Source organism: Lepidochelys olivacea (assembly GCF_965140295.1).
Source record: "Lepidochelys olivacea isolate rLepOli2 genome assembly, chromosome: 15".
Taxonomy (NCBI): Eukaryota; Metazoa; Chordata; order Testudines; family Cheloniidae; genus Lepidochelys; species Lepidochelys olivacea.
Genome location: NC_140425.1, coordinates 29,442,609 through 29,463,302, shown reverse-complemented (window position 1 = coordinate 29,463,302; position 20,694 = coordinate 29,442,609). Strand labels below are relative to the sequence as shown.

General features: G+C 50.5%; 1 protein-coding gene across 2 annotated transcripts; it reads left to right on the top strand.

The window, feature by feature from the left end:
* On the top strand, nt 1-20,417 carry PHETA1 (PH domain containing endocytic trafficking adaptor 1). 2 transcript variants are annotated; one of them, XM_084649132.1, is made up of 2 exons: nt 1-164; nt 14,796-20,417. In XM_084649132.1, the coding sequence occupies exons 1-2, from the start codon at nt 29-31 to the stop codon at nt 15,659-15,661; spliced, it is 1,002 nt and encodes a 333-aa protein (XP_084505258.1). In that variant the 5' UTR covers nt 1-28; the 3' UTR covers nt 15,662-20,417. The 2 variants fall into 2 exon arrangements, with proteins under 2 accessions (XP_084505258.1, XP_084505259.1); XM_084649133.1 differs by lacking the exon at nt 1-164 and adding an exon at nt 9,756-9,970.
* The last annotated feature ends 277 nt before the right edge of the window (nt 20,418-20,694 follow it).

Below are 20,694 nucleotides of genomic sequence, written 5' to 3'. Positions count from 1 at the left end.
GGAAAGAAGAGCCAAAGAAACAAAAGACATGAGATCGCGGGCTTCGCAGTCTCCGGCGGCAATTCGGTGTTCAGCTGCCATTTGCACGCTCAGCAGGAGAGAGAGGTTTGGGAGGAGGGATCGCGAATTCTGCTTGGGAAGCACTGTGAGACCTTGGAGGGAAGGTGCTGTTGAGTATTTATTGGTATATTATAGATTTATTGGTGTACTATAGATTTTCTGTTGTCCCCCACCCACCCACCCACTTTTTTATCGCCAGGGACGTTTTCAGCTCCTTGGGGGAGAGGGATAGCTCAGTGGTTTGAGCAGTGGCCTGCTAAACCCAGGGTTGTGAGCTCAATCCTTGAGGGGGCCATTTAGGGATCTGGGGCCAAAACGGGGGATTGGCCCTGCTTCGAGCAGGGGGCTGGACTAGATGACCTCCTGAGGTCCCTTCCAACCCTGAGATTCTATGAAAAGCCTGTCCCGTCCTGCAGCTCATTGTGTTAGTGCACAAGGGGGAGTTTCTCCTGCTTTCAGGAAAGCTATTTATACACTTGGGAATTCTTGGAGACCTTTTCTTCTTGTTTTTGTCCTTCCATTGTTGTTAAATGACATAATCCCGCTGCCAGAGGCAAGCTAAGGGGCTTTACCCAAACCCAAAGAATATTGATCATAGCAGAGAGTGTTGCCTTGTTTTCCCCTTAGCTGTGTTTGAAAAGGGGATCAGGATAAAAAAATGCAATCACCATGCCTTTCTCTGTGATCAAGCCTGTCCTCAAGAGGAGGGATGGACTCCATTACCAGCAGTCTTTGCTGTCTTGGAAGCAAAGGGAAGAAGCATTAGGTGTAACTTCAGTTTGAGACTGGTCAATGGGATGATTGTCCCAGAGAATTAAGGGCTGCATCACTGGCCCTCAGACACATAATCTACTGAGCCATCCAAAATGACAGGAAAACGCTTATTTGCCTACAGAGTGAAACGTGGTTGGTCTGTGCAGTCACTTCTGGCCCAGTCACAACTCCCACTGGCTTCGCTGCAAGGCCTGTGTGTGCAAAAATACCAGGCTAGGGCCCTTTCTTTGATGTTTTACACTCACACCTAGGCTGTGAAGAATCAGAAACGCTGGGGGAACGAATGGTTTTCCCTTCTTCTAGAGCAGAACTGTGTACGCAGTGGCTGGTGCTCTCACTGACACTCGACAACCTGATGCACAAAAGATTTTGAAGCTTCCTTTAAAACCTGCCTGGGTAGAAAACACCTGTTCACCTATCACAGTACCTAACCCTACAAGCAACTGCAGCTACCCCTGCTGACCACCGGCCTCTGCCTGTCTGCTTGTGTATTTCAGAGTAACAGCCGTGTTAGTCTGTATTCGCAAAAAGAAAAGGAGTACTTGTGGCACCTTAGAGACTAACCAATTTATTTGAGCATGAGCTGAGCTGTAGCTCACGAAAGCTCATGCTCAGATAAATTGGTTAGTCTCTAAGGTGCCACAAGTCCTCCTTTTCTTTTTGCTTGTGTATTGTAATTCCACACTAAATGGCTTGAGTACCTTCCTATGTACAGCTGATGACATTCTTATGTCTTGGGAAGCTGAAGTGCTGGGATCCTGGGGGGGAGGCAATTCCTGTCTCTGCCACAGACTTCCTGGGTGACCTTAGGCAAATCTCTTAATATTGTTGTGCTTCAATGCCCCAGCTGTAAAAAAAGAGATCACAATCCTTCCTTTGGCTGTTGTGTCTAGTTAGATATAAGCTCAGCAGGCAGGGACTGTCTCTTACTGGGTAGATGCACAGTTCTTAGCACGGCGGGACCCCAGTGCAACCATAAGACAAATAGTAATAACGGAACAATACACACCAAATCCCTCCATTGTTACCTGTATATAATACCACCCCTAAAACCTGAGTACGTAACAGATATTTACCTCCAGACATACTGGTAACCATCTCTATAAAACACAGACTAAGAGTTCTTTCAATTGCCTTTTTCCTGTTGCAGGGGAACTCCTTGTCCGCACCAACTCAGCCCTAAATATAGGGCAAAGCTCCCACTGCCATCACTGGGACTACTGGGTCTGCAGCCAGATGCAGGTTCAGGCCGAGTGCAGGTAGCAGAAGTGTCTGACGGCCTCGGAGTTCATGTCGTAGCAGGCCCTATATGGTATTATCCTCGGTCTGTTGCAGTTGTTGCGTGATGTCAGTTGGAGTCACGACGTGTCCCATATGTGCCCGATCACTCCACACGGGCAGCACAGCCATTCCGTTAGTGGGTTAAGCCAGTGTTTATTTTTAGCTAAGATTCTTCGTTTGTTCTGGTGCTCCTGGGAAGTGACTTCCTGTAAGGAATGTTAAACATCACTGCGACTAGCTCTGCAGCTGGGCCAGGCCCACGCGCCTCCGGAGTGCACCAGGAAAACCTCTGTAAAATGCCTCCACCTAGGATTTGTCTAAGAATAAAGGGCGACGCCCTCCCAGCCCAGGTGCCAGGGCGTCCCGTCCGATTGTTTGAGCAGATGCCTCGTTCTCTGAACGTTTTTCTAAAGGCTTCAGTGCTGCTCTTGTAACTAGGAAGACTGGTTCCTAAAGAAATGATAAGGGGGTCTCAGTGAACTCATGGCTACCTGGGTTAAAAGGTTTGGAGAGCTACTGATGCATGCTGTTTAATGATTAATTAGAGGTTTCGGAGTAGTTAGTTAGGAGTAGACAGTCTCTGCCCCAAAGAAGCTGGTATCTCAGAGTAGCCAGGGTGAACTGGGAAGCCAAGAAGAGTGAATGGCTGGCATCCTATATAAATCACCCTTCGTTTTATTGACTCACTTCTTGTGGGATGTCTAGACTGCAGTGAGTCTGCAGGAGCCATTGGGATAAAAGGAGACTGGGGTTTGCTGGACTGAAATAGGGAGGGCATGGCAAGCACATGGGGCAGTGTGCAAAAAGGCACAGGTGTCTGTGGGAGACACAGGGCAAGAAGGCAGAGTGGGGGAAGGGTAGCAGTTGCAAACTGCTTTGAACCAGGAGAGCACTGTTTAAGTTCTATGCCCATTACACCTTTGGTAATATCTCATTTAGTTTTTTTGGGGGGGAGGGGGTCATGGTTACTGCGGGGTTCTGGGAGTCTGGGCTTGTCTTCTGGCCCTGCTGCTGACTTGCTGTGTGATCTCGGGAAAGTCACTTCACTGCTCTGTGCCTCAGTTTCCCCCATCTGGAAAATAGAGAGATTCACACTCACTGGCTGCACAAAGGGTACTGTGGGACCTAATCACTATAGGAGAAGCATGTTGAAATCCTTGGCTCAGAGGATTCATTTAAATAGCATCTGGTGCCAAAATGGGAACCCCAGACTAGAACAGCAGGGGAGATGGTGCAGGCCAGAACCCAGGAATTACCTAAAATTCCTACATGTAAGAAAGGAATGCTGCCACAAACATAAAAGTGAGTTTCTGTTGCCATCTAGTGGATATTTTTAGTATTGTGCTGGATAATAAAAGAGAATTAGTTTTCTAATAAATGTATATCAGCGTTTGACAAAAGTTTTTATATTGGCTTTGAAATTCTTATCCTTTGTTTACCTGGCTGTCACCAGACTGGATAACAAATTCACACTCAATCTCCGCACATTCAAAAATCCCAGTACACACAGCAGAAGGATTTTCACAATATACTACTGAATAGGGCCTCGTCTTGCATTCTGTCCACATTCCTAATGCCCACTGAGACTAAGAGGAGTTTGGGGATCATGCCAGAGAGTGTCTGGTATGGTCACTGCAGGCCAAACGGCTGAAATGTGGAACCCCTGTATTTTGTGGCCCCCTCATGCCACCATTGACAGATAATGGTTTGTAGCTAGAAAGGGTGGTGTTTAGGAGATTCTCCCCTGTTATATTATTCCGAGTGGTAAGATTCAAAAAACATTAGAAAAATAAAACTCGGGGGGGGGGGAACAATAATGAAGTCCATCAGGTGCATCCTCCCCTGGGTCATAAGAAGGGTTTGAACTTTGGCTCAGATCCAAAGGTATTTAGGCACCTAATTCTCATTAATTTCAATAGGCACCTAACTTCCATTAAGGAGCTGGGCCATTGGTCCTTTAGCTCCACAGAACAGCACTCTACCCTGTGAGCTAACAAGTAACTGTTTGCTCTGTATACGGGCCAGCCACTCGAGGATCCTGTGGCACATTCTTTGCCAGAGGGTTGCATAACTATTTGCGAGACAGCACTAGAATATTAGGGATCAGGACTTCTGGCCTCTACTGCTGTCTCAGATGGCAGTGTTACCTAGTGGTTACAGCCAGGCTCGCCAACCATATAGATTTGGCACATTCAGCCTGAATGAGACCTCAGGCAGGCATATTAGAAGCCTGGTTTCTATTCCCAGTGACCTTGTAATGACCCAGTGCAATGTTTCAGTTAACTTCTCTGTAAAATGAGAGGGAAATTATACTTGCCTGCTTCTTAAGGGCCGGGTTAGAGGCCTTGCTCCATAAGAAGGGCTGTGAAGGGCTCAGAACTATAAACAGCAGCGAGCAGAAGAGGTGAGCCTCGAACTCGTGGTCCCCTGGCTCCTAGATTTCCCCCCGTGGACTAGAGACTATTTCATTAGGTGGGGTTCTCACTCATCTGGGCAGTGTTGACTATCCACTGGAATAGGGAGGCCACAAATCAAAATTTGGGCTCTGAACTACTTGCAGTACTAATCAGAGTCCTGGTTTGGAAAGAGCGCGCGGGTGGACAGTTTAGTCCCAAAGAGTGAATGCCTCTCACTCAGAGATTGCTGTACTGGTGAGGTTTTCCCTTAGCTTCATGAGCAGACTTGTGTTTCCTGTAGGAAATGGATTCAGAAGTAGTAAGTGCGGGGTTAGCCCAGCAAACACAGAAAGGCGCTGATGCGCGCGGGCATACACAGAAGTCATATGTGCAGCTTTAGAGATTCCCCTGGTTCTGTTCTCCATCACACCAGTTTTACCATAGGTTAACTAGTGGTTTCAGTGGAGTCATTCCTGAGGTGTGAATCAGATCAGTGACCCATTCAGGCCAGATGTAACTCAGGGATTGTCACAACGTTCCAGGAGGCCGAGTAAGCAGGACAAATGGGGCCTGTGTAACAAACAGGTGTTGAGTGAAATTTCCTTCCCTACACAACTCCAGCTGGAGGAGGGCGATGGGAAGCCATGAGAATAAGAACAATAGGTAAATCCGGATTAAAGAGGAAACCCTCTTAACTAACTAGTGAGCAGGACAGCAGCTGGCTGCCTTTAATTACTTCACAGAGGGATCCGCCTGATTGTTTACCTTCCTTGGTGTTAGGTTTTTCCTGTTCCACTGAGATGGCCCTCGTCTGGGCTCAGTGACAACAGGGCACAGCTCAGTTTACAACCCACACAGCTGCCTACACTAATAACTGTGCATGTTTATATGGCTCATGTCACCCTGCTATGGGGAAGGAAGGTTTATAGTGCCTGGCACTGCTGTGGGTGTGGCTCACAATGCTAACCAAGGCAATTAAGCAACACTGGATTCCGGCTAAGGCCTCATCTACATACATACCCATGTTGCCCCAGCCCCGATTTAGCACACAGCCCTGAGCAGAGATGCTTAAACTGGTTTCAAACCAGCTTGTATCAATAAGTTTACACCTTTAGTTCGACTGTGTATTTAGATCAGGCCTCTGGGCCCAGTGCCCCATCCTGTGAGCCACTGGGCAGAGCCCCCTCATTCCCCTCAGCTCTTTGCAGGATCAGGCCCTTAGGGAATAGGCTAAACACTGCACTACTCCCCTTCTGAGGGCACCTGGAGGAGTGGGCTGCATTCTCTGGCCACAAGCAGCCCTTTGCCAAGTGAGATGAAGGCTCCTCATGCAGTCAGCAGGCCGGGGGGCCGATCCACCTCCTGTTGAGGCCTGTGGTTGACTTCATCTGCTTTCCCCCACCGCCTGTAACTCTTTCCTGGGGGGGCTCGCAGCACTTCATTTCTCCCTCTCCATGGCTCTCAGGGGGGAAGGGATAGCTCAGTGGTTTGAGCATTGGCCTGCTAAACCCAGGGTTGTGAGCTCAATCCTTGAGGGGGCCATTTAGGGATCTGGGCAAAAACTGGGGATTGGTCCTGCTTTGAGCAGGGAGGGGGTTGGACTAGATGACCTCCTGAGGTCCCTTCCAACCCTGAGATTCTATGATTCTGCAGAGCAGGGGCTGCCTTGATCATTGCAGCTCAAACGGTGCCCAGCCTGGCATTAGCATGTAGGAAATAAGCAGCAACAATAATGTTTTGGGTGGCTTATACTTGGCATGCAACACATATCCCTGAGCCTGCACACACGCGTTAACAACTTTACACTCAGCCCTTAGCAGTCAATGCATGGAAGGGGCCTGTTTGCACAACCAGGTCTCCAAGGTGGGTAGAATCAGCTTGCATTGCAGGGCTAGTCTGGTGAGCAACTGAACTCCCATGAAAGGGATTTTTAAAGCATCCTCCCATGGCTCTCGACTAGCCGAGGCCACTCTGTGCAGAACTGGAAAGATGGGTACAGAACGATGCAGGAGAGTCTAGCAGACCGTGCAATCAGAGCCTGTTCTGAGAGAAGATAAAAACTAGGGCTGATTCGCTGCTCTTTCAAAACCTGTTCTCCATTCCAGAGGGGAACGGGTCTAGCTGCCAAGGAAACCAACAGCTGTGTTGCGGCACTGAACCTTGGGGCTGGGGGGGAAATGTAATTTCTGTTTTCATTCCAAATTAGAACAACAAGCCAGAATTAAGTAGAATAAAAAGCCAAAATTTCCCACAGAATGAACATTCAAAAAAATTCCCATTCAAGACCATCAAAACATTCATATATTTAATATTAAAACACATATTTTAATATGAAAGTCAAACCAAAATTAATGAAAATAAAATATTTTTACCTTATCAAAATGTTTTGCCATTATTGAAACAAAATCAGAAAGTCCAGGAGCTGGGGCTGGATGACAGGGGATGGATCACTCGATAATTGCCCTGTTCTGTTCATTCCCTCTGAAGCATCTGGCACTGGCCACTGTCAGCAGAGAGGATACTAGACTCTGGGACCAGTGGTCTGTCCTAGTATGGCCATTCTGATGTTCTTACACGATTCGGTTCGACTTTTTTCCCATCAAAATTTTGAGCCAAAGCAACACGTTCCTGCCAAACATTTAGATTTTGACAAAATTGTAGTTTTTGACAGAAAACTGGGTCAACCAACTCTCCTGAGAAAACACTGACCTACAAAGAAAAACCTACATACAAAGTTACGTGCACTTGTCTACAGGGGGCCTTTTGATTCCTATACACTTGCATAACTTGTAATACTCTCCGGGACCAAATTCACCCTTGGCTCAGTGGCCACCTCTTGGCTGCAGTCATGTGCATTATACCGCACATCAGTGGTCTCCAAACTGGGGTGCGCAAGATGATGCCAGGGGGTGCGTGGCATCAGTAGCATTGCCAGATGGCACTCCACCATTTTTTTTCTTCAGCGGCCGCTCTGCACGTCCACGGCTGGTGCTCCCCTCTGGCGGCCCGCCTGCGGCAGGTCTTCCGGTCTTCCTCCGTCGGTGGCACGCCTGCGGCAGGTCACCCTGGGGGTGTGTGAGCCAAAAAGTTTGGAGACCACTGGCGTACATCATCATAGGCTTTAGTGGTTGCGAATTGCCTTTTTATGTGGGTGAGGAGGAAGGCTTCATTTTCATGTTATTAATTGTTTGATTGCAAATTATGTTCTGGTGGTGGGCCCACAAAAGGATTCTGGTCTTGTGAAAGACGCGATAATGTCTACATACAGTGACGCTATCCTAAGAAGGATAATGCAGTCACTAGATTTGTCAGGCTCTTGTGCTATGTATAACGTCACTCAATCAATGCTCTATATAAGGAATCAAGCCACAATGAAATACTGATAGCACCAGTACGTTCAAATGGTGGGCACTCGCTGTGTCCTCTTGAAAGCGTGGACAAGGAGATACACACAATCTGCGCAGTCCACTGCTAGACCCAGGCCCTGAGCCTGCAAACACTTAAACACGTGCTTAGCTTCAAACAACCCACTATTCCCACTGGCTTCAAAGGACCAAGCCTTGTTCGACTGAAGACTGTTTGGGGCAAGGGCCAGGTGTTTGTGTGTGTTTATACAGCACCACCATGATCAGATTTGAAGCGTTTCCACTAGCTGCGGCAGCATAAACATTTAACAATAACCATTCCCAAATTCATCTCCTGTGCTCATGCCTGTCAGTGACCGGTCATGTATTCGTGAAACTCCGTGCAGGGACAAGGGAAGATCTGGGTTCTAGTCCCAGTTTTGTCATGTCTAGTTCCTGCATGACTTTGGGCAAGTCATTGTGTAAAATAGGGATAATAAATCTAGTCTTTCTAGACTGTTCACTTTTTGGGGTGGGGACTGTCTCTTACATAGAGCTAAGACAATGGGGCACCAATCTCAGCTGGGCCTGTTATTGCAGCTGCGAGTACACTGTCTCCCATGCTGACCAATATTCTAGTCTATACAGGCCCGTATACCAGGCTGACCGGAATATCTGGGCCTAGCACCTGTCCCATGGTCTTTGTCCTTTCATCCTTTCCCCAGGGAGAGAAGTCTGTGCAGTAGAATAGCTTGTTTTGACAGGCATGTTTTGATACACACGTTGCTCGGTACCTGCGTCAGAGAAGGCAGGCCAAAGAAGGGCACCTCAAATGGAGAGCAATTAGCCTGGTTGTAAAGCTTTTCACAGAGCCCCAGGAGTGGAGCTGTCGCCCCTCGGCTTCATCCAGAGCCCTAGTTATTTTTGGGCCCAGCACCTTGAAGTTAAGGACCAGGACTGGAACTAATTGAATATTGTCTTGCTGTTTCCTCGTCCGGTCCAGTCCATATCCATCTGTTGTCTCTTGTATTATACTTGGATTGGAAGCTCTTTGGGGCAGGGACTCTGCTCCGTGTTTGTACAGTGCCCAGCACAACAGGGTCCATGGCTGGTACTCCAGTAATATGACTAATAATAATATCCTGCAATAGCAATTTCACCCAGAAGCATTAATGTTCTGACCTGTACCGTGTGGCCATCGGTTCGCCGCTAATCCCTTAGGGCAGTGGCTCTCAACCTTTCCAGACTACTGTACCCTTTCAGGAGGCTGAAAAATTGCGGATGTTCTCATTTCTACCATATAATCATCAAACCATTGGAATATATTGTACTTACATTTCAGTGTGATACCAGAGCCTGCGTTTCACTTGTGAGCCTTATCTAAAGCCTGAGCCCTGCCACCCAGGGCTGAAGCCCGGAACTCAGCTTAACGAGCCCCCAGACAATTGCCCTGCTTGCCACGTCCTCACGCCGGCCCTGCACTTGCAATCCCCCTAAACCCATCCCGCAACCCCCATGGGGTTCACGACTGCCAGGTGGAGAAACACTGATCTAGAGGGTTTGAGTACCCCCCAGAAGACCGCAGCGAACCCTCAGGGCTACACATACCCCTGGTTGAGGGTATGCCCTACTGCATGGTCAACCTGGGCTTAGGACTGCTGGCCCCAGGTCTCCCTGCTTTGCTAAGGGGGCCTCCCCCTGCTGCACAGACCTTGTGACTGGGCTCTGGGGCTTGAGCTGCGTCCACACTGCACAATGAGGGGGCTTGGCCCCCAGTCTCCGCAGGACTCGGGGTCCCCGGTACTTGCAGACCGGGATCAGGCACCTTTGCGTGTGGCCGGCAGGGGGGTTGGGCTCCCAGCGGTGTGAGGCCAGGTTTCCGAGGCCGTGTAGACACGCCCGCCCCCCCCGCCCCCCCGTCCCGCGATGGCTCGGGAGGCGGGTGTGCGGGCTGGGCTGGCTCTTTAAGAGCGGCTGGTGGCCGGCGGCCACAGCCCGCGGAGGAGGAGCCGGCCCCAGCCCCGGAGCCGGCCCCGGCCCCAGCCCCGGAGCCGGGGGAGGCAGGAGCGGCGCGGAGGGAACAAAGGAGCCGGGCGCAGGCAGGGGCGCGCAGAAGTAAGACCGGGGGGCGGGATGGAGCCTGGCAGCCGCCGCCGGGGGGGCCCGAGCTGGGAGCCGGGGCGCGGGCAGAGCCCGGCCAGGCGGGAGGCTGCAGGGGACAGGCCGGTCTCCGGCCCGTCCCCGCCCCTAGGGGCCGAGCTAGCGCGGGACTGGAGGCCACGGGGATGGGCCCGCTCCGAGAAGCTGCCTGGCGCAGCCCGGCCGGGCTGGGCTCTGCGGGGCGGACTTGAGCCCGGGAGTCTCCAGCGTTGGGGGCCACCAGGGTTGTTCCCCTGCCCAGCATCCGAGCTGGCTGCCTTCCTGCGCGGACGATGCCGGGGGCCCAGCAGGAGCCACCACCCCCCTGGCTGGCCTGGAGCAGAGCCCCTTCCCCACGCCCGTGTGACTCCAGCACCCCCGGGGAGCTAAGTCACTTTCCCGGGGGGGCTGGTGCTAGCTCACTTGCCCCATGCCTGGCCGGCTGGGGGGGGGGGGGGACCGCCCAATTCCCCCACGAGTCCACGGGAAGCAAGGACCCTGCCTGCCCTGCAGGAAACACGCCGGCTGCGAGACACGCTGCAGGGTGCATCGGGGGCTGCCTGTCTCAGGGTCCCTTAAAACCAGCCAAAACCTCATGCCACTAAAAACCCCCAAAGGGGCGAACGGTCCTGTGCTCTGGTAAAGGTTTCAGAGGAGCAGCCGTGTTAGTCTGTATTCGCAAAAAGAAAAGGAGTACCTGTGGCACCTTAGAGACTAACCAATTTATTTGAGCATGAGCTTTCGTGAGCTACAGCTCACTTCATGGGATGCTAGTAAAGACTCCCCCCGACTTCCTTGTCATCGCTTCGTCACGCTGTGCGGGCCGGGCTCCAGCCGAAGAAAAGCCCCCTTCCCTTCAGAATAAGTCAAACAAACCAACCAAGTCGCTTCATGAATGAAACGGAGGAGGGTGAGATGCTTGCAGCATTCCCTGTTACTACCTACCTGGCTTCTGCACAAGATGGGGCTCCTGGGGGATTATAAAAATAACCTTCAGGTAATGGGGGGGAAGGGGGGAGCCGCAATTAATCTTTACCATTGTTACATGATTTAAGAGTGAAATTGCTTGTCCACCTCCAAGGATTTTGTTGTGGTCGTGGGCTTAAAAAACAGACCAGATTAGGACTGGAGTTAAACAGCAATGGGCTTTCAGGGAGGAGTGCTGTCTAGTGGTCAGAGCAAAGGCCTGACAGTCAGGACTCCTGGATTCTATGCCTTGTTCCGAAACCGACTCACCGCGTTTCCTTGGGGCTAGTCACTAACCCCAGGGGGGTCAAGTTTGGGTGCCCCCTTTGTCACAGCTACAATCTGCTTCCTCCAGCTGCTCCCACCTGGGCCCCCAAAATTCATGGCTGCTTTGGAAAACTTGAGCCTTCATCTTTGGGTGCTGGTTCACCCCCCCCCCGCTGTAAAATGGTTACTGATAATTATCAGCCTGAAAAGGTTTGAGGGCCGTGCAGGGGAGGCGCTGTCAGTATGATTAGGGAAGCAAAAGCTAGCAGCGGTGTTGTATTTATAGACCCCTTATGCTGCGGCTGCTGAGCAAGGGTGGCGGGAGGAGGGGAGGAAGTTATGTCCACATACACAACAGTATAGAGGATTTTATTTTACTTTGCAAAGGCTGGGGGTGGGGGGAATGGAAGACCTAGTGGCGTATAGGGATCTATTGAAAGTCACGGGGCAAACTGAGCTCTGGGGAACAAACGCTGCCCTTTCCTCACAGCAAGTGCTGCACCGGCTGCTGCGGACAATGACAGCAGCCTGACCACGTGAAAACCTCCCTCACTATCAGCTTGGTCACCAGCGACCGCTGTTGTTAGTCACAAACCTTGTAAGAGCATTTACTTCCTCTATCAGAATGAGGTCACTGTAAACAGAAAGGAAAACTCGGAAAGATCTGTTCAACCTCCTCGAGTAGTCCATGCCGCTCCATCCAGGCCTGCGTGATGCTTGTCCCTCATTGGCTTCTTTAGGAACTTGCATCGAAGGCTCATGGAAGCTTTTGGAGGGAGCGCGTTTCCCAGCATCGTGGATTAAAGCAGCTCACCTCGGTGCTCGGATGAGGATGTAGCATTTGCTTCCAGTGCCTTCCCGTTCCAAGTGGCATGAGCAGAGCTGGGCCGTGACCCGAGACGTTACAGATGTTCCCGAGGCTTGTGGCAGGTCTTTGCCATTGTGGGGATGGTGGGGGCTGTTTGGCGTTCCATTTCAGCCATCCATTAGGGGGTCACTGGAATCTTGGAAGCTCCGGCAGCACTTCATCTTTGCAGTGCTCCGGCTGCAGTGAAGCGCTTAAGAATACGCTAAACGTTAAAGCACGGAAATGTTCCCACTGAAATCAATGGAACCACCGCCATGCTTAGAATGACGCTTCCTGACTCATGGCTGGTACTTGCAATGCTACAGATCTCAAAGCAGGATAGGTGGCACAATCCCTGTTTTCCAGATGGGGACACTGGTACAGAGCAGTACAGTGAAGTCACACACTCAGTGAGTGGTAGATGTGGGCAGGGTTGTCTGACGTGGGTTGTCTGACTCCCAGTTCTTTCCCAACAGAGGTGGTGCTAGGACATCTGAACACGCAGAGGTGGTATGGCCAACGTCTGCAGCAGCTGTGAATGTGATCAGGCATCTGGGTTGCTAGATAAGCTGCTAGGGAATAACTTCACTCAGCTTGCAAAACAGCAGCATCTAGGATGCTCTGATAGGACTTGATGCGACTGACTATGGCTGAGGGGGAGTAACCAATACCAGCAGTGTATGCAGCACCCTGAGTCCACCTGGTCCCTGCTGATCCGGGCAGCAATAGACTGGTTCTAGGAACCCCATGAGCAGTGCCAGGCCAGCTGCACACTGCATTGTTCAAGCGTATTTATAGAGAGAAGGGGGAAGTGTAATTTAGGAATGGTTCTTCAGCCATGCGTGATAAACAGCATTAGATGGGACGTGATCCCAATTACAGGCCCAATGAGGGGAGAAAGAAAAGGGCATTCGATTCACCCAGAAAATTGTTGGTTTTGTAAAAGTCAACTTTGAACAAAAGCGGAGATCAACAGGACTCTCTTTTAAATTGGAAGTATCTTTTAAACAGTGGTTCCCCTCCCCCTCTTTCCTCCCCCAAAGGGCCCAAGAACCAGAAAGGAAACTGACAGTAAACAAAGAGAAACTGATCCAATGGGGTCTCACTGGAAAGGCAAACAGCCAGGAGCAGAAATAGGGCCAGGTGACCTGGATGGCAAGCTGGGGAGTGGACAAAGAAAGGAGAAGCCAGTTGCACTGAGCAGGGCGTCTCCCTCAAGCATAGAAAATCGCTTTCCTTTCTGATAAGTTAAGACCCCCAGATGGAGATCACTCCAGCTCTGTGACCCCGTCTCTTCCCAGAGGTATTCTCGCCCTGGGCTCCCCAAGCAGCTAATGTATAGCAGTTCCCATGAACCTTGGGGCCAAGAGAGGGGGAAGCTAAGCTGAGGTCAACCCCTTGTTTACCAGGGACCACCTAGTGCCCATACATGTCATTCCAGGGGTTTAAATGGTTCTGTCGCCTTGTGGAATGGAAGGTGCTGTGAGAAGTGGTGTTTGGAGATGGATTAAATTGTTCAGCCCCCTCAAGTCCATTTTCATCCTGTGTTCCTGGGTACCACTATGCTGGGCAGCAGGAAAGCAGCTTCATTCCTTCTATTCCCCACCAGCCTGCTCACAGCTCCTTCCACCTCCCTGCGCTTTGCTCCTGGGGCTGCTCTCTTTGAGTCTGATTTTTCCCAAAGGTGCCGAGACCCTCGAACTCCAGCTGAAGTCAATGGGAAGAGCAGGCACAGAGCCCCTCGGAAATGCAGGCCCTTCTCCTGTGCCTGGTTTCATGCCACCCCCTTGCCTGAACAATGTCTGCACCCCCCTTCCCCCTGCTGGATGACGTGATCCAGCTAGGCCTGCAGTCACCGTCCAGGCGGGGCTCTGGGTTTGCTGGGGTGCTGCTGGTGTATGGGCTCCATGGGGCTGGCTCCCCCGCCAGGCAGCACTGTGAACACGTACGGCGCCTGGGAATAATTCTGCAGTGGCTCAGGGGCACTGATGGTCAGAAGGGTGATTAGCCAGCACCTCCTCCCCCAAAGCCAACCCCAGCCCCACTGGCTCCCCCTTCATTCCAGGACCCAGTTCAGAGCCAGCCCAGGAAGCTCTCTGCAGTGACATTGCAGGGAGGACAGATCTTTCAACAGCTGTTAGCCAAGATGGTCAGGGCTGCAGCCCTATGCTCCAGGTGTCCCTGAACCTCTGACTACCAGAAGCTGGGGCTGGATGACAGGGCACGGATCACTCGATAACTGCCCTGCTCTGTTCATTTCCTCTGAAGCCTGTAGCACTGACCACTGTCGGGAGACAGGATACCGGGCTCAATGGCCCATTCGTCTGACCCAGTGTGGCTGCTCCTGTTAACGTTCCTCTCCTCCCCTGAGCCTTCTGCAGGCAAGTCAGTGCTGCCCAATTACCTGGTTCCCCCTCTGGGCTCTGAATCCCTCCACTCTGTGAAGGGGGAGCGGCCCGTGGGGAGTGCCTGGCAGCCAGGGTAAATGGGTAGGGCCTCCGTGGAGATTGCCCCGGTGCCCCTGTGTTAGGGGTTTGAACTCCCTGCTGTCCGTTTCCAGTCCATTCCCACTTGGGCACTCTGAGTGAGGACCTCAGCGAGCCAGTAGAGTCACTCTAGCTGCTGGGATGGGACTGCCTGGGCTCCCTGGCCTTTGCGCGTAGCTCAGAGAGCCCAGCAGATCCTCGCCCCCGAGCCCATATGAATCTTTTTCCCCTCTAGGCCTCGGCGCCATGAAGCTGAATGAGCGGAGCCTGGTGTTCTACGCCACCTGCGGCTCCCCCGCCGACAACGCCGGCTTCCTCTTCAAGAAGGGCGAGCGGAACACGGCCTATCACCGCCGCTGGTTCGTGCTGAAGGGCAACATGCTCTTCTACTTCGAGGAGCGGGAGAGCCGGGAGCCGGTGGGCGTGATAGTCTTGGAGGGCTGCACCGTGGAGCTCTGCGAGGCCGCTGAGGAGTTCACCTTCGCCATCAAGTTTGACTGCGCCAAGTCGCGCACCTACGTCCTGGCGGCCGAGAGCCAGGCTGCCGTGGAGTCCTGGGTCAAGGCCCTGTCGCGTGCCAGCTTCAACTACATGCGGCTGGTGGTGAAGGAGCTGGAGAAGCAGCTGGAGGAGATGCAGGGGAGCCTGGCTGGCAGCCGCAGCGTCCAAAGGAGGTCACCAATTTACCGGAAAGCCAAGCCGGCTCTCTGCTTGGACCCCACGTCTCCGGCTCTGGAGCGGCCCCCTCCCCGGGAGCGGCCCATGGCGCCAGCCCCTTGCGCCCCCCTGAAAGAGAACGGCTGTGCGGTGTGGAATAACGCTCCGAGCCTGGATACCCTGCCAGCGGGGGACGTCCCCGGGGGCCTTGCTGATGCAGGGAGTGGGAAGACTGCTGCGGGCAGCAGCCACGAGGGACGCGTGAAGCCTCCTCCTTTGCCGCCTCGCAGACGCACCTCGTCAGGCAGTACCTGTGGCCCTGCGGCAGACAGCCCCGTGTGCCCAGGCACGGTGAGTTTCTCCAAGCTCCACGACTGGTACGGCAGAGAGATCACCGAGCTGAGGAGAGAATGGCTGGAGAGCCAGGAGAGCCACAAACTGTGACGGAGGCTCTGGTGGGGGCGGCAGGGGGCTCATTTGGAAACACGAACTAAGCCATCTCTGAAGTCGGCCTGGCTGCGAGTGCCCTCTGAGACGCCGTCACGTGCTGCCGATCCGTCAGCGGGATGGGGAACTCCTGCATGCTGGGAACTTTGCCTGCCTGGTGTCATGTGCCCGGCTCCAGCAGCGATCCCGTGGGTCGCTGAGTCTTGTCTTTCCATTCCCAGCGGCGGCTTTGATGTGGAAGTGGAGACTGTTTTGAACTCTGCCCCTGGATTTCGGTACCTGACCTGCTGCACTCAAACCTGACCCGCCCATTGCTGGCAATGGACTTCATGGCACCTTGGAGATGATGAGCTCTTCTGAGCCAAAGCGGCTCTGTGTCCAAACCCCTGAGGCCAGTGTCGATCACTGAAAGTCATTTCCTGCACTAACACGGGGCTTAGGTGTGTGCTGGTCCAGCACCATAGCTCGGGAGGGACCCGCTTGGGTTCTGAAAGCGTGTGTCGTTGCTTGCAGACGGTCTCTGGTCTTCCTCAAATTAGTCTAGTGTCTAGCAGCTCACAGGCTGTCAGAGCATCCGGGCAGCTAGAATTGCTGCTTCCAGGTGGAATCTCGCCCTCTCGGTTTTGGAGACAGCAGCTACTGAAATCGCATCAGTGTGGAAGTAGGAGAAGGAAGAAAGTGATCGAAATAATGTGTTTTTTTTTACAATCTGATACCTTGTAACCTGTTGCCACTTTCCATGATGCCACCAGAAAGCTGGGACCCCATTTAACAGTGGCCTAAATAATTCTTTCTTTGCCCTCCTGGTTTGTGTGTACAGGATCTTTAAAAATATCGGCCTGCATTAATTCCTTTGGCCTATCAATGCTATTTTGGCACTGATCCAGGATGGATTATAGATGGGTAATTCTTAGTTCCTGGTTTGTGCCTAGTTCATTCTAGGCCAGTGGTTTTCAACTTGTGGTCTATGGACCCTTGGGAGCCCACAGACTGTCTAAGAGGTCCGGGAAAGGTTGTCATTACCATAGAACAGTGGTTTTCAACCTGTGCTGCGTGCTGCAGACCCCCTAAGATTTCCAAAACCGTCTGCATCGCCAGGCACCATTTTTTTTAGGGGTCCTTAAATGAAGAAAGGTTGAAAACCACTTGTCTAGGCCAAAGAGCAGCACAAGTCTTGGTGTGAATATTTGTTCTAGGTCTGTTTTTTGTTCAGGATTTAATGTTTTTGGTCTGGGCAGAAAGAAGGTCAAACAATGCCACCATTCCTTAGTTTTCCACGTGAAAATCAGCCGAGCAGGATAAAAGCATTTGTTCCTTACAGAAGGGTCATTTTCCTTCTTGAAATTATATCACACCACACAGCCAGGAGAGAAGGTGCTTTACTAGAATATAGAGTTTGTTTTTCCCTTAAGAAAGGTCTTCACCTAGCTCTCCTGCTGTGGAAGCCGTTGCTCTGGTCCTGGTCGCTGACGCGGCCTCGACCGCTGCTCCTGCACCTCCAGGGGTCACCCAGCCATGGCCTACGCTCCGGGGGCTCACCCAGCCCCGGTCTGTGGCCCTGGCAGCCACTGCTCCGGTGGCCCCTGGTCTGGCCCCAGGGGCTGCTCCTGCCCAAGTCTTAGAATCTGTGACAGAATCAGATCCTTAGTGATTGCTGAACATCCTACCCCGAGAATTACATGGGAAGATTTCCGTGAAGTGAGTAATTCTCTGCTGTAAGTGGCTGCAGCACCGGGGCTTCGGTTTGGAGCAGAACCACATTGCTTGGGCAGTGGGGTCCTAGTCCAGGACAAGGATTCCTAGGCACTGCGGCAATAGAAATAGTAATTAGTATTAATAAGTGTCTGCTTGTGTCTGAACGCATTGTAGCAATGAACACCGCAGGGCGATGAGGAGGGAAGTGCAACATGAATTTCAATGTAAAGCTTCACCTTTTCCAAGCAAATTTCAAACCAGCTTCTGTAATTTATAGAGGAAATGCAGAGCAGCTCAGTGATTCAGTACCCAGAAAGGCACTTGCTCATGGATATAAATTTAGCTTGCAAAGAACTGAAAAATCTGGTACATTTTAGCACAGTGAGGAACTGAAGGCTTCTGATGTGTCTTTTAACGTTTCTTTTATTGCTGAAATATTTTGGGTTTGTACATTTTTACTCTCTCCTGTCAGTTACATTGTGGGACAATGTCTCCATTGAAGTGATGCACATATTATTGCAGCCCCTGGCTCGCTGAGTGATGTCCAGTTCTTGGGAATATTTTATACTCCTAAAACGGCCTAAATAGAAAATGACCTCTCTGATCATAAGTGCTAAGGTCATTTCTGTGCACCTTGTTTTGTGTTCCTTGTATGTACTGTATAACATGCCACAGACTCACTGCTGGGTCAGTGTGTGTGTGTGTTGTTTATTGTAATACTGAAAAGTTATAAGATCTTTCTTCAAAAAATATTATTTTCCTCTCCAGCTTGTCATGTGGGTGAATTTTAAATCCATTCTCCCAGGGAAGGAATGCTAGCATTTGTATGCTTGTCTTACCAATGACGCATGCCCCTACCATACTTAACACAGAGTTCTCCTTGGTACAGAATCGACCCCAGCGACGGATTCATTGCCAATCCCAGCAGCAACGCTGGCTGAGATCTGCTTTTGACCTCACCATCTTTGACAGCAGTTAGGTAGGCGAGTGCAATGGAAAATACCTCATTCACAGGGCAGGGAAGCCAGGCTGACCTTGGAATAGGTCAGAAAAATCAACCCTGGTTGTGTCCGTCTTTGTGCTGACAACTCTGACTACTCCCGCATACAAACTGCTTCGTGGGAAATCTGTCTCTTCCTAATGTTCTCAGTTTCCAGGGACATTAAAAATAGACAAGAGGAGCCAGACTCTTGCACTAGATAAATGAGGTTTCTTAGGACTTGACAATTGCATCTGGACAGAAAATCACCATTAACTTTACCCAGCAGGAGTGAACTTCTTTCACAGTGAACTAGAGCAACCTGGTAGAACTACAGAAGAGCTTTACTTTGATCATTTCGCAATCTACAGTGGTTGGCATTGTGTGTACAGTCTCTGCTCATTAGGAGTCATTAAATTCACAGAGGCAACTTCATCCCTGCAGTAACGCCAGGGAATGCTAGTGGAGTTACCTCCAGGACGAATTTGGCCCTGCGGATGCACATATTGTAATGTAAGAGGCGAGCTCGCTTTTAGACTGGGCAAGGGTTTTAAAGAAGAAATGATCCTTCCCGCATTACAGCCCAGAGAGGTTGCCAAAGGCTCCTGCATACTGGAAAATACTGCATGGAATCGAATTTGTATGACGCTTGACTGCCTTGGAGTAACGACCGATGGCAGGGAATGAAAATTCTGTGATTTTCACTTCAATGCATGTGGGGTAAATACCTGGCTAGGCAGAAACAGCTGCGTGCTACAGGCTTCAAAACCTCTGAACGTGTTAAGCTGTCAGCATCCCAGCACCAGTTGTCTTTTAAGGGGAAGTATCCCTGAAACGCTGAGGGGGAAAATTCTCTTGCTTATTCAACAGGAACACATTTATCAGACAGAGAATGATACCATCGGCGAGACGTTGAATGATTCATGTGCTGGGTCAAAGCTGTGTGTGTGTGTGTGTGTGTGTGTGTGTGTGTGTGTGTGTCTCTCTCTCTCTTATTTATCATACACACATTTTATAAACACTAAGACAACCCAGCCATGTTTTAGTGGATTATCTCCTCCTAATTCTCCAGATGGATTGTGTTGCATTTTATCTATATGTAGGCCTGGCCTTTTCATTTTATGTTTCATGTTACTGCACCTTGATTTTAATTTACTGGTATCCTTATTTATGTTAGTGTCTGACTGTCAAAGAATGTGTGTTTTCATTCCAAAGGGAGAGCAGTTTTGTAACTTGAAAAGTGTAACACTTTGCAAAGAAATGTCATTAGAAGTGTGGCTGGTATTAGTTTTCTTTCAGAAGGGATATGTGCATGTTCCCTCTCTCAGAACAAATTTAGTTCCTTACAAAAAGAAAAGTTAGTTTAGAAATGCTGCTTGGGGGAGTTTGATGCATGTAGTTGAAGCTTTGACTTGTTAGTCTAAACACCCTGCCTGTTTTAATTCCAACTCCTGGTCCCACCAGAGTCCATGGGAGTTTTGACACTGACTTGAGTTATACTAAGGTTTAACCCCCAGCAATTTTACACAACAGGTCATGAGAACACTGTACCATCTGTAACCCACTCTGGCAGAATGTGGGACTGTGTATGTACCCCCTCACAGAACAGGACAGGAGTTTACTACTGCTACCAGGTAATGGAATTACTGCTTTAGCTCAAGTGGTGGAGGGACATGCTTTTAATACTGAAAGTCTCGGGATCAAACCCACTGGTAGCATGGGTGCTGTTCTGTCACACAGACTTAATCTGAAGTAGGTCAAAGGTCCATTTATCATTCTGTGCTTAGGAGGAAGCAAATTCAAGTACAATGTTACAGGGGGAGGGAGAGTTTATACCTAATGGAATAATTAAAGAATCCTCAGAGGTTAGTTTGAAATCCACTCCTTCCAGCCAGTAAAATGGTGTGAGATCCAAATGCTATAGATCTGCAAGGCACCAAGGATTTGTTTTTTCATTCGAGAATTGCTATTTTATTCCTGGGAAATACACAAAGATAAACTGATCATAAATTGCTTCCAGCCCTTGCTCTATAAACCACTTGTCAGCTCTCGGTAGAAGCTCTCTGAAGTCTGTGGTGAAGTGTGAATCTATTTTATTTTTTAAACTAAATTAATGGAAAATTGCAAGTCAGACCAAAATTCATACTTTTTTGTAAGATATGAATGACAACATAGAGCCAAGAAGATCATAAACAATCTCCAAACGTGGGTTTTTGTTTTTGTTTTTTTTTGAAAGTGTAGGAAGTGGAAATATTCAGAGATTTTGCATGTAGTATTTGAAAATATAAAATCATTCCAAGAATTGCCAGCTTGGGCAACAGCGGAAGCGTCAGCCGAGGGAAGACGGATTGTCTGC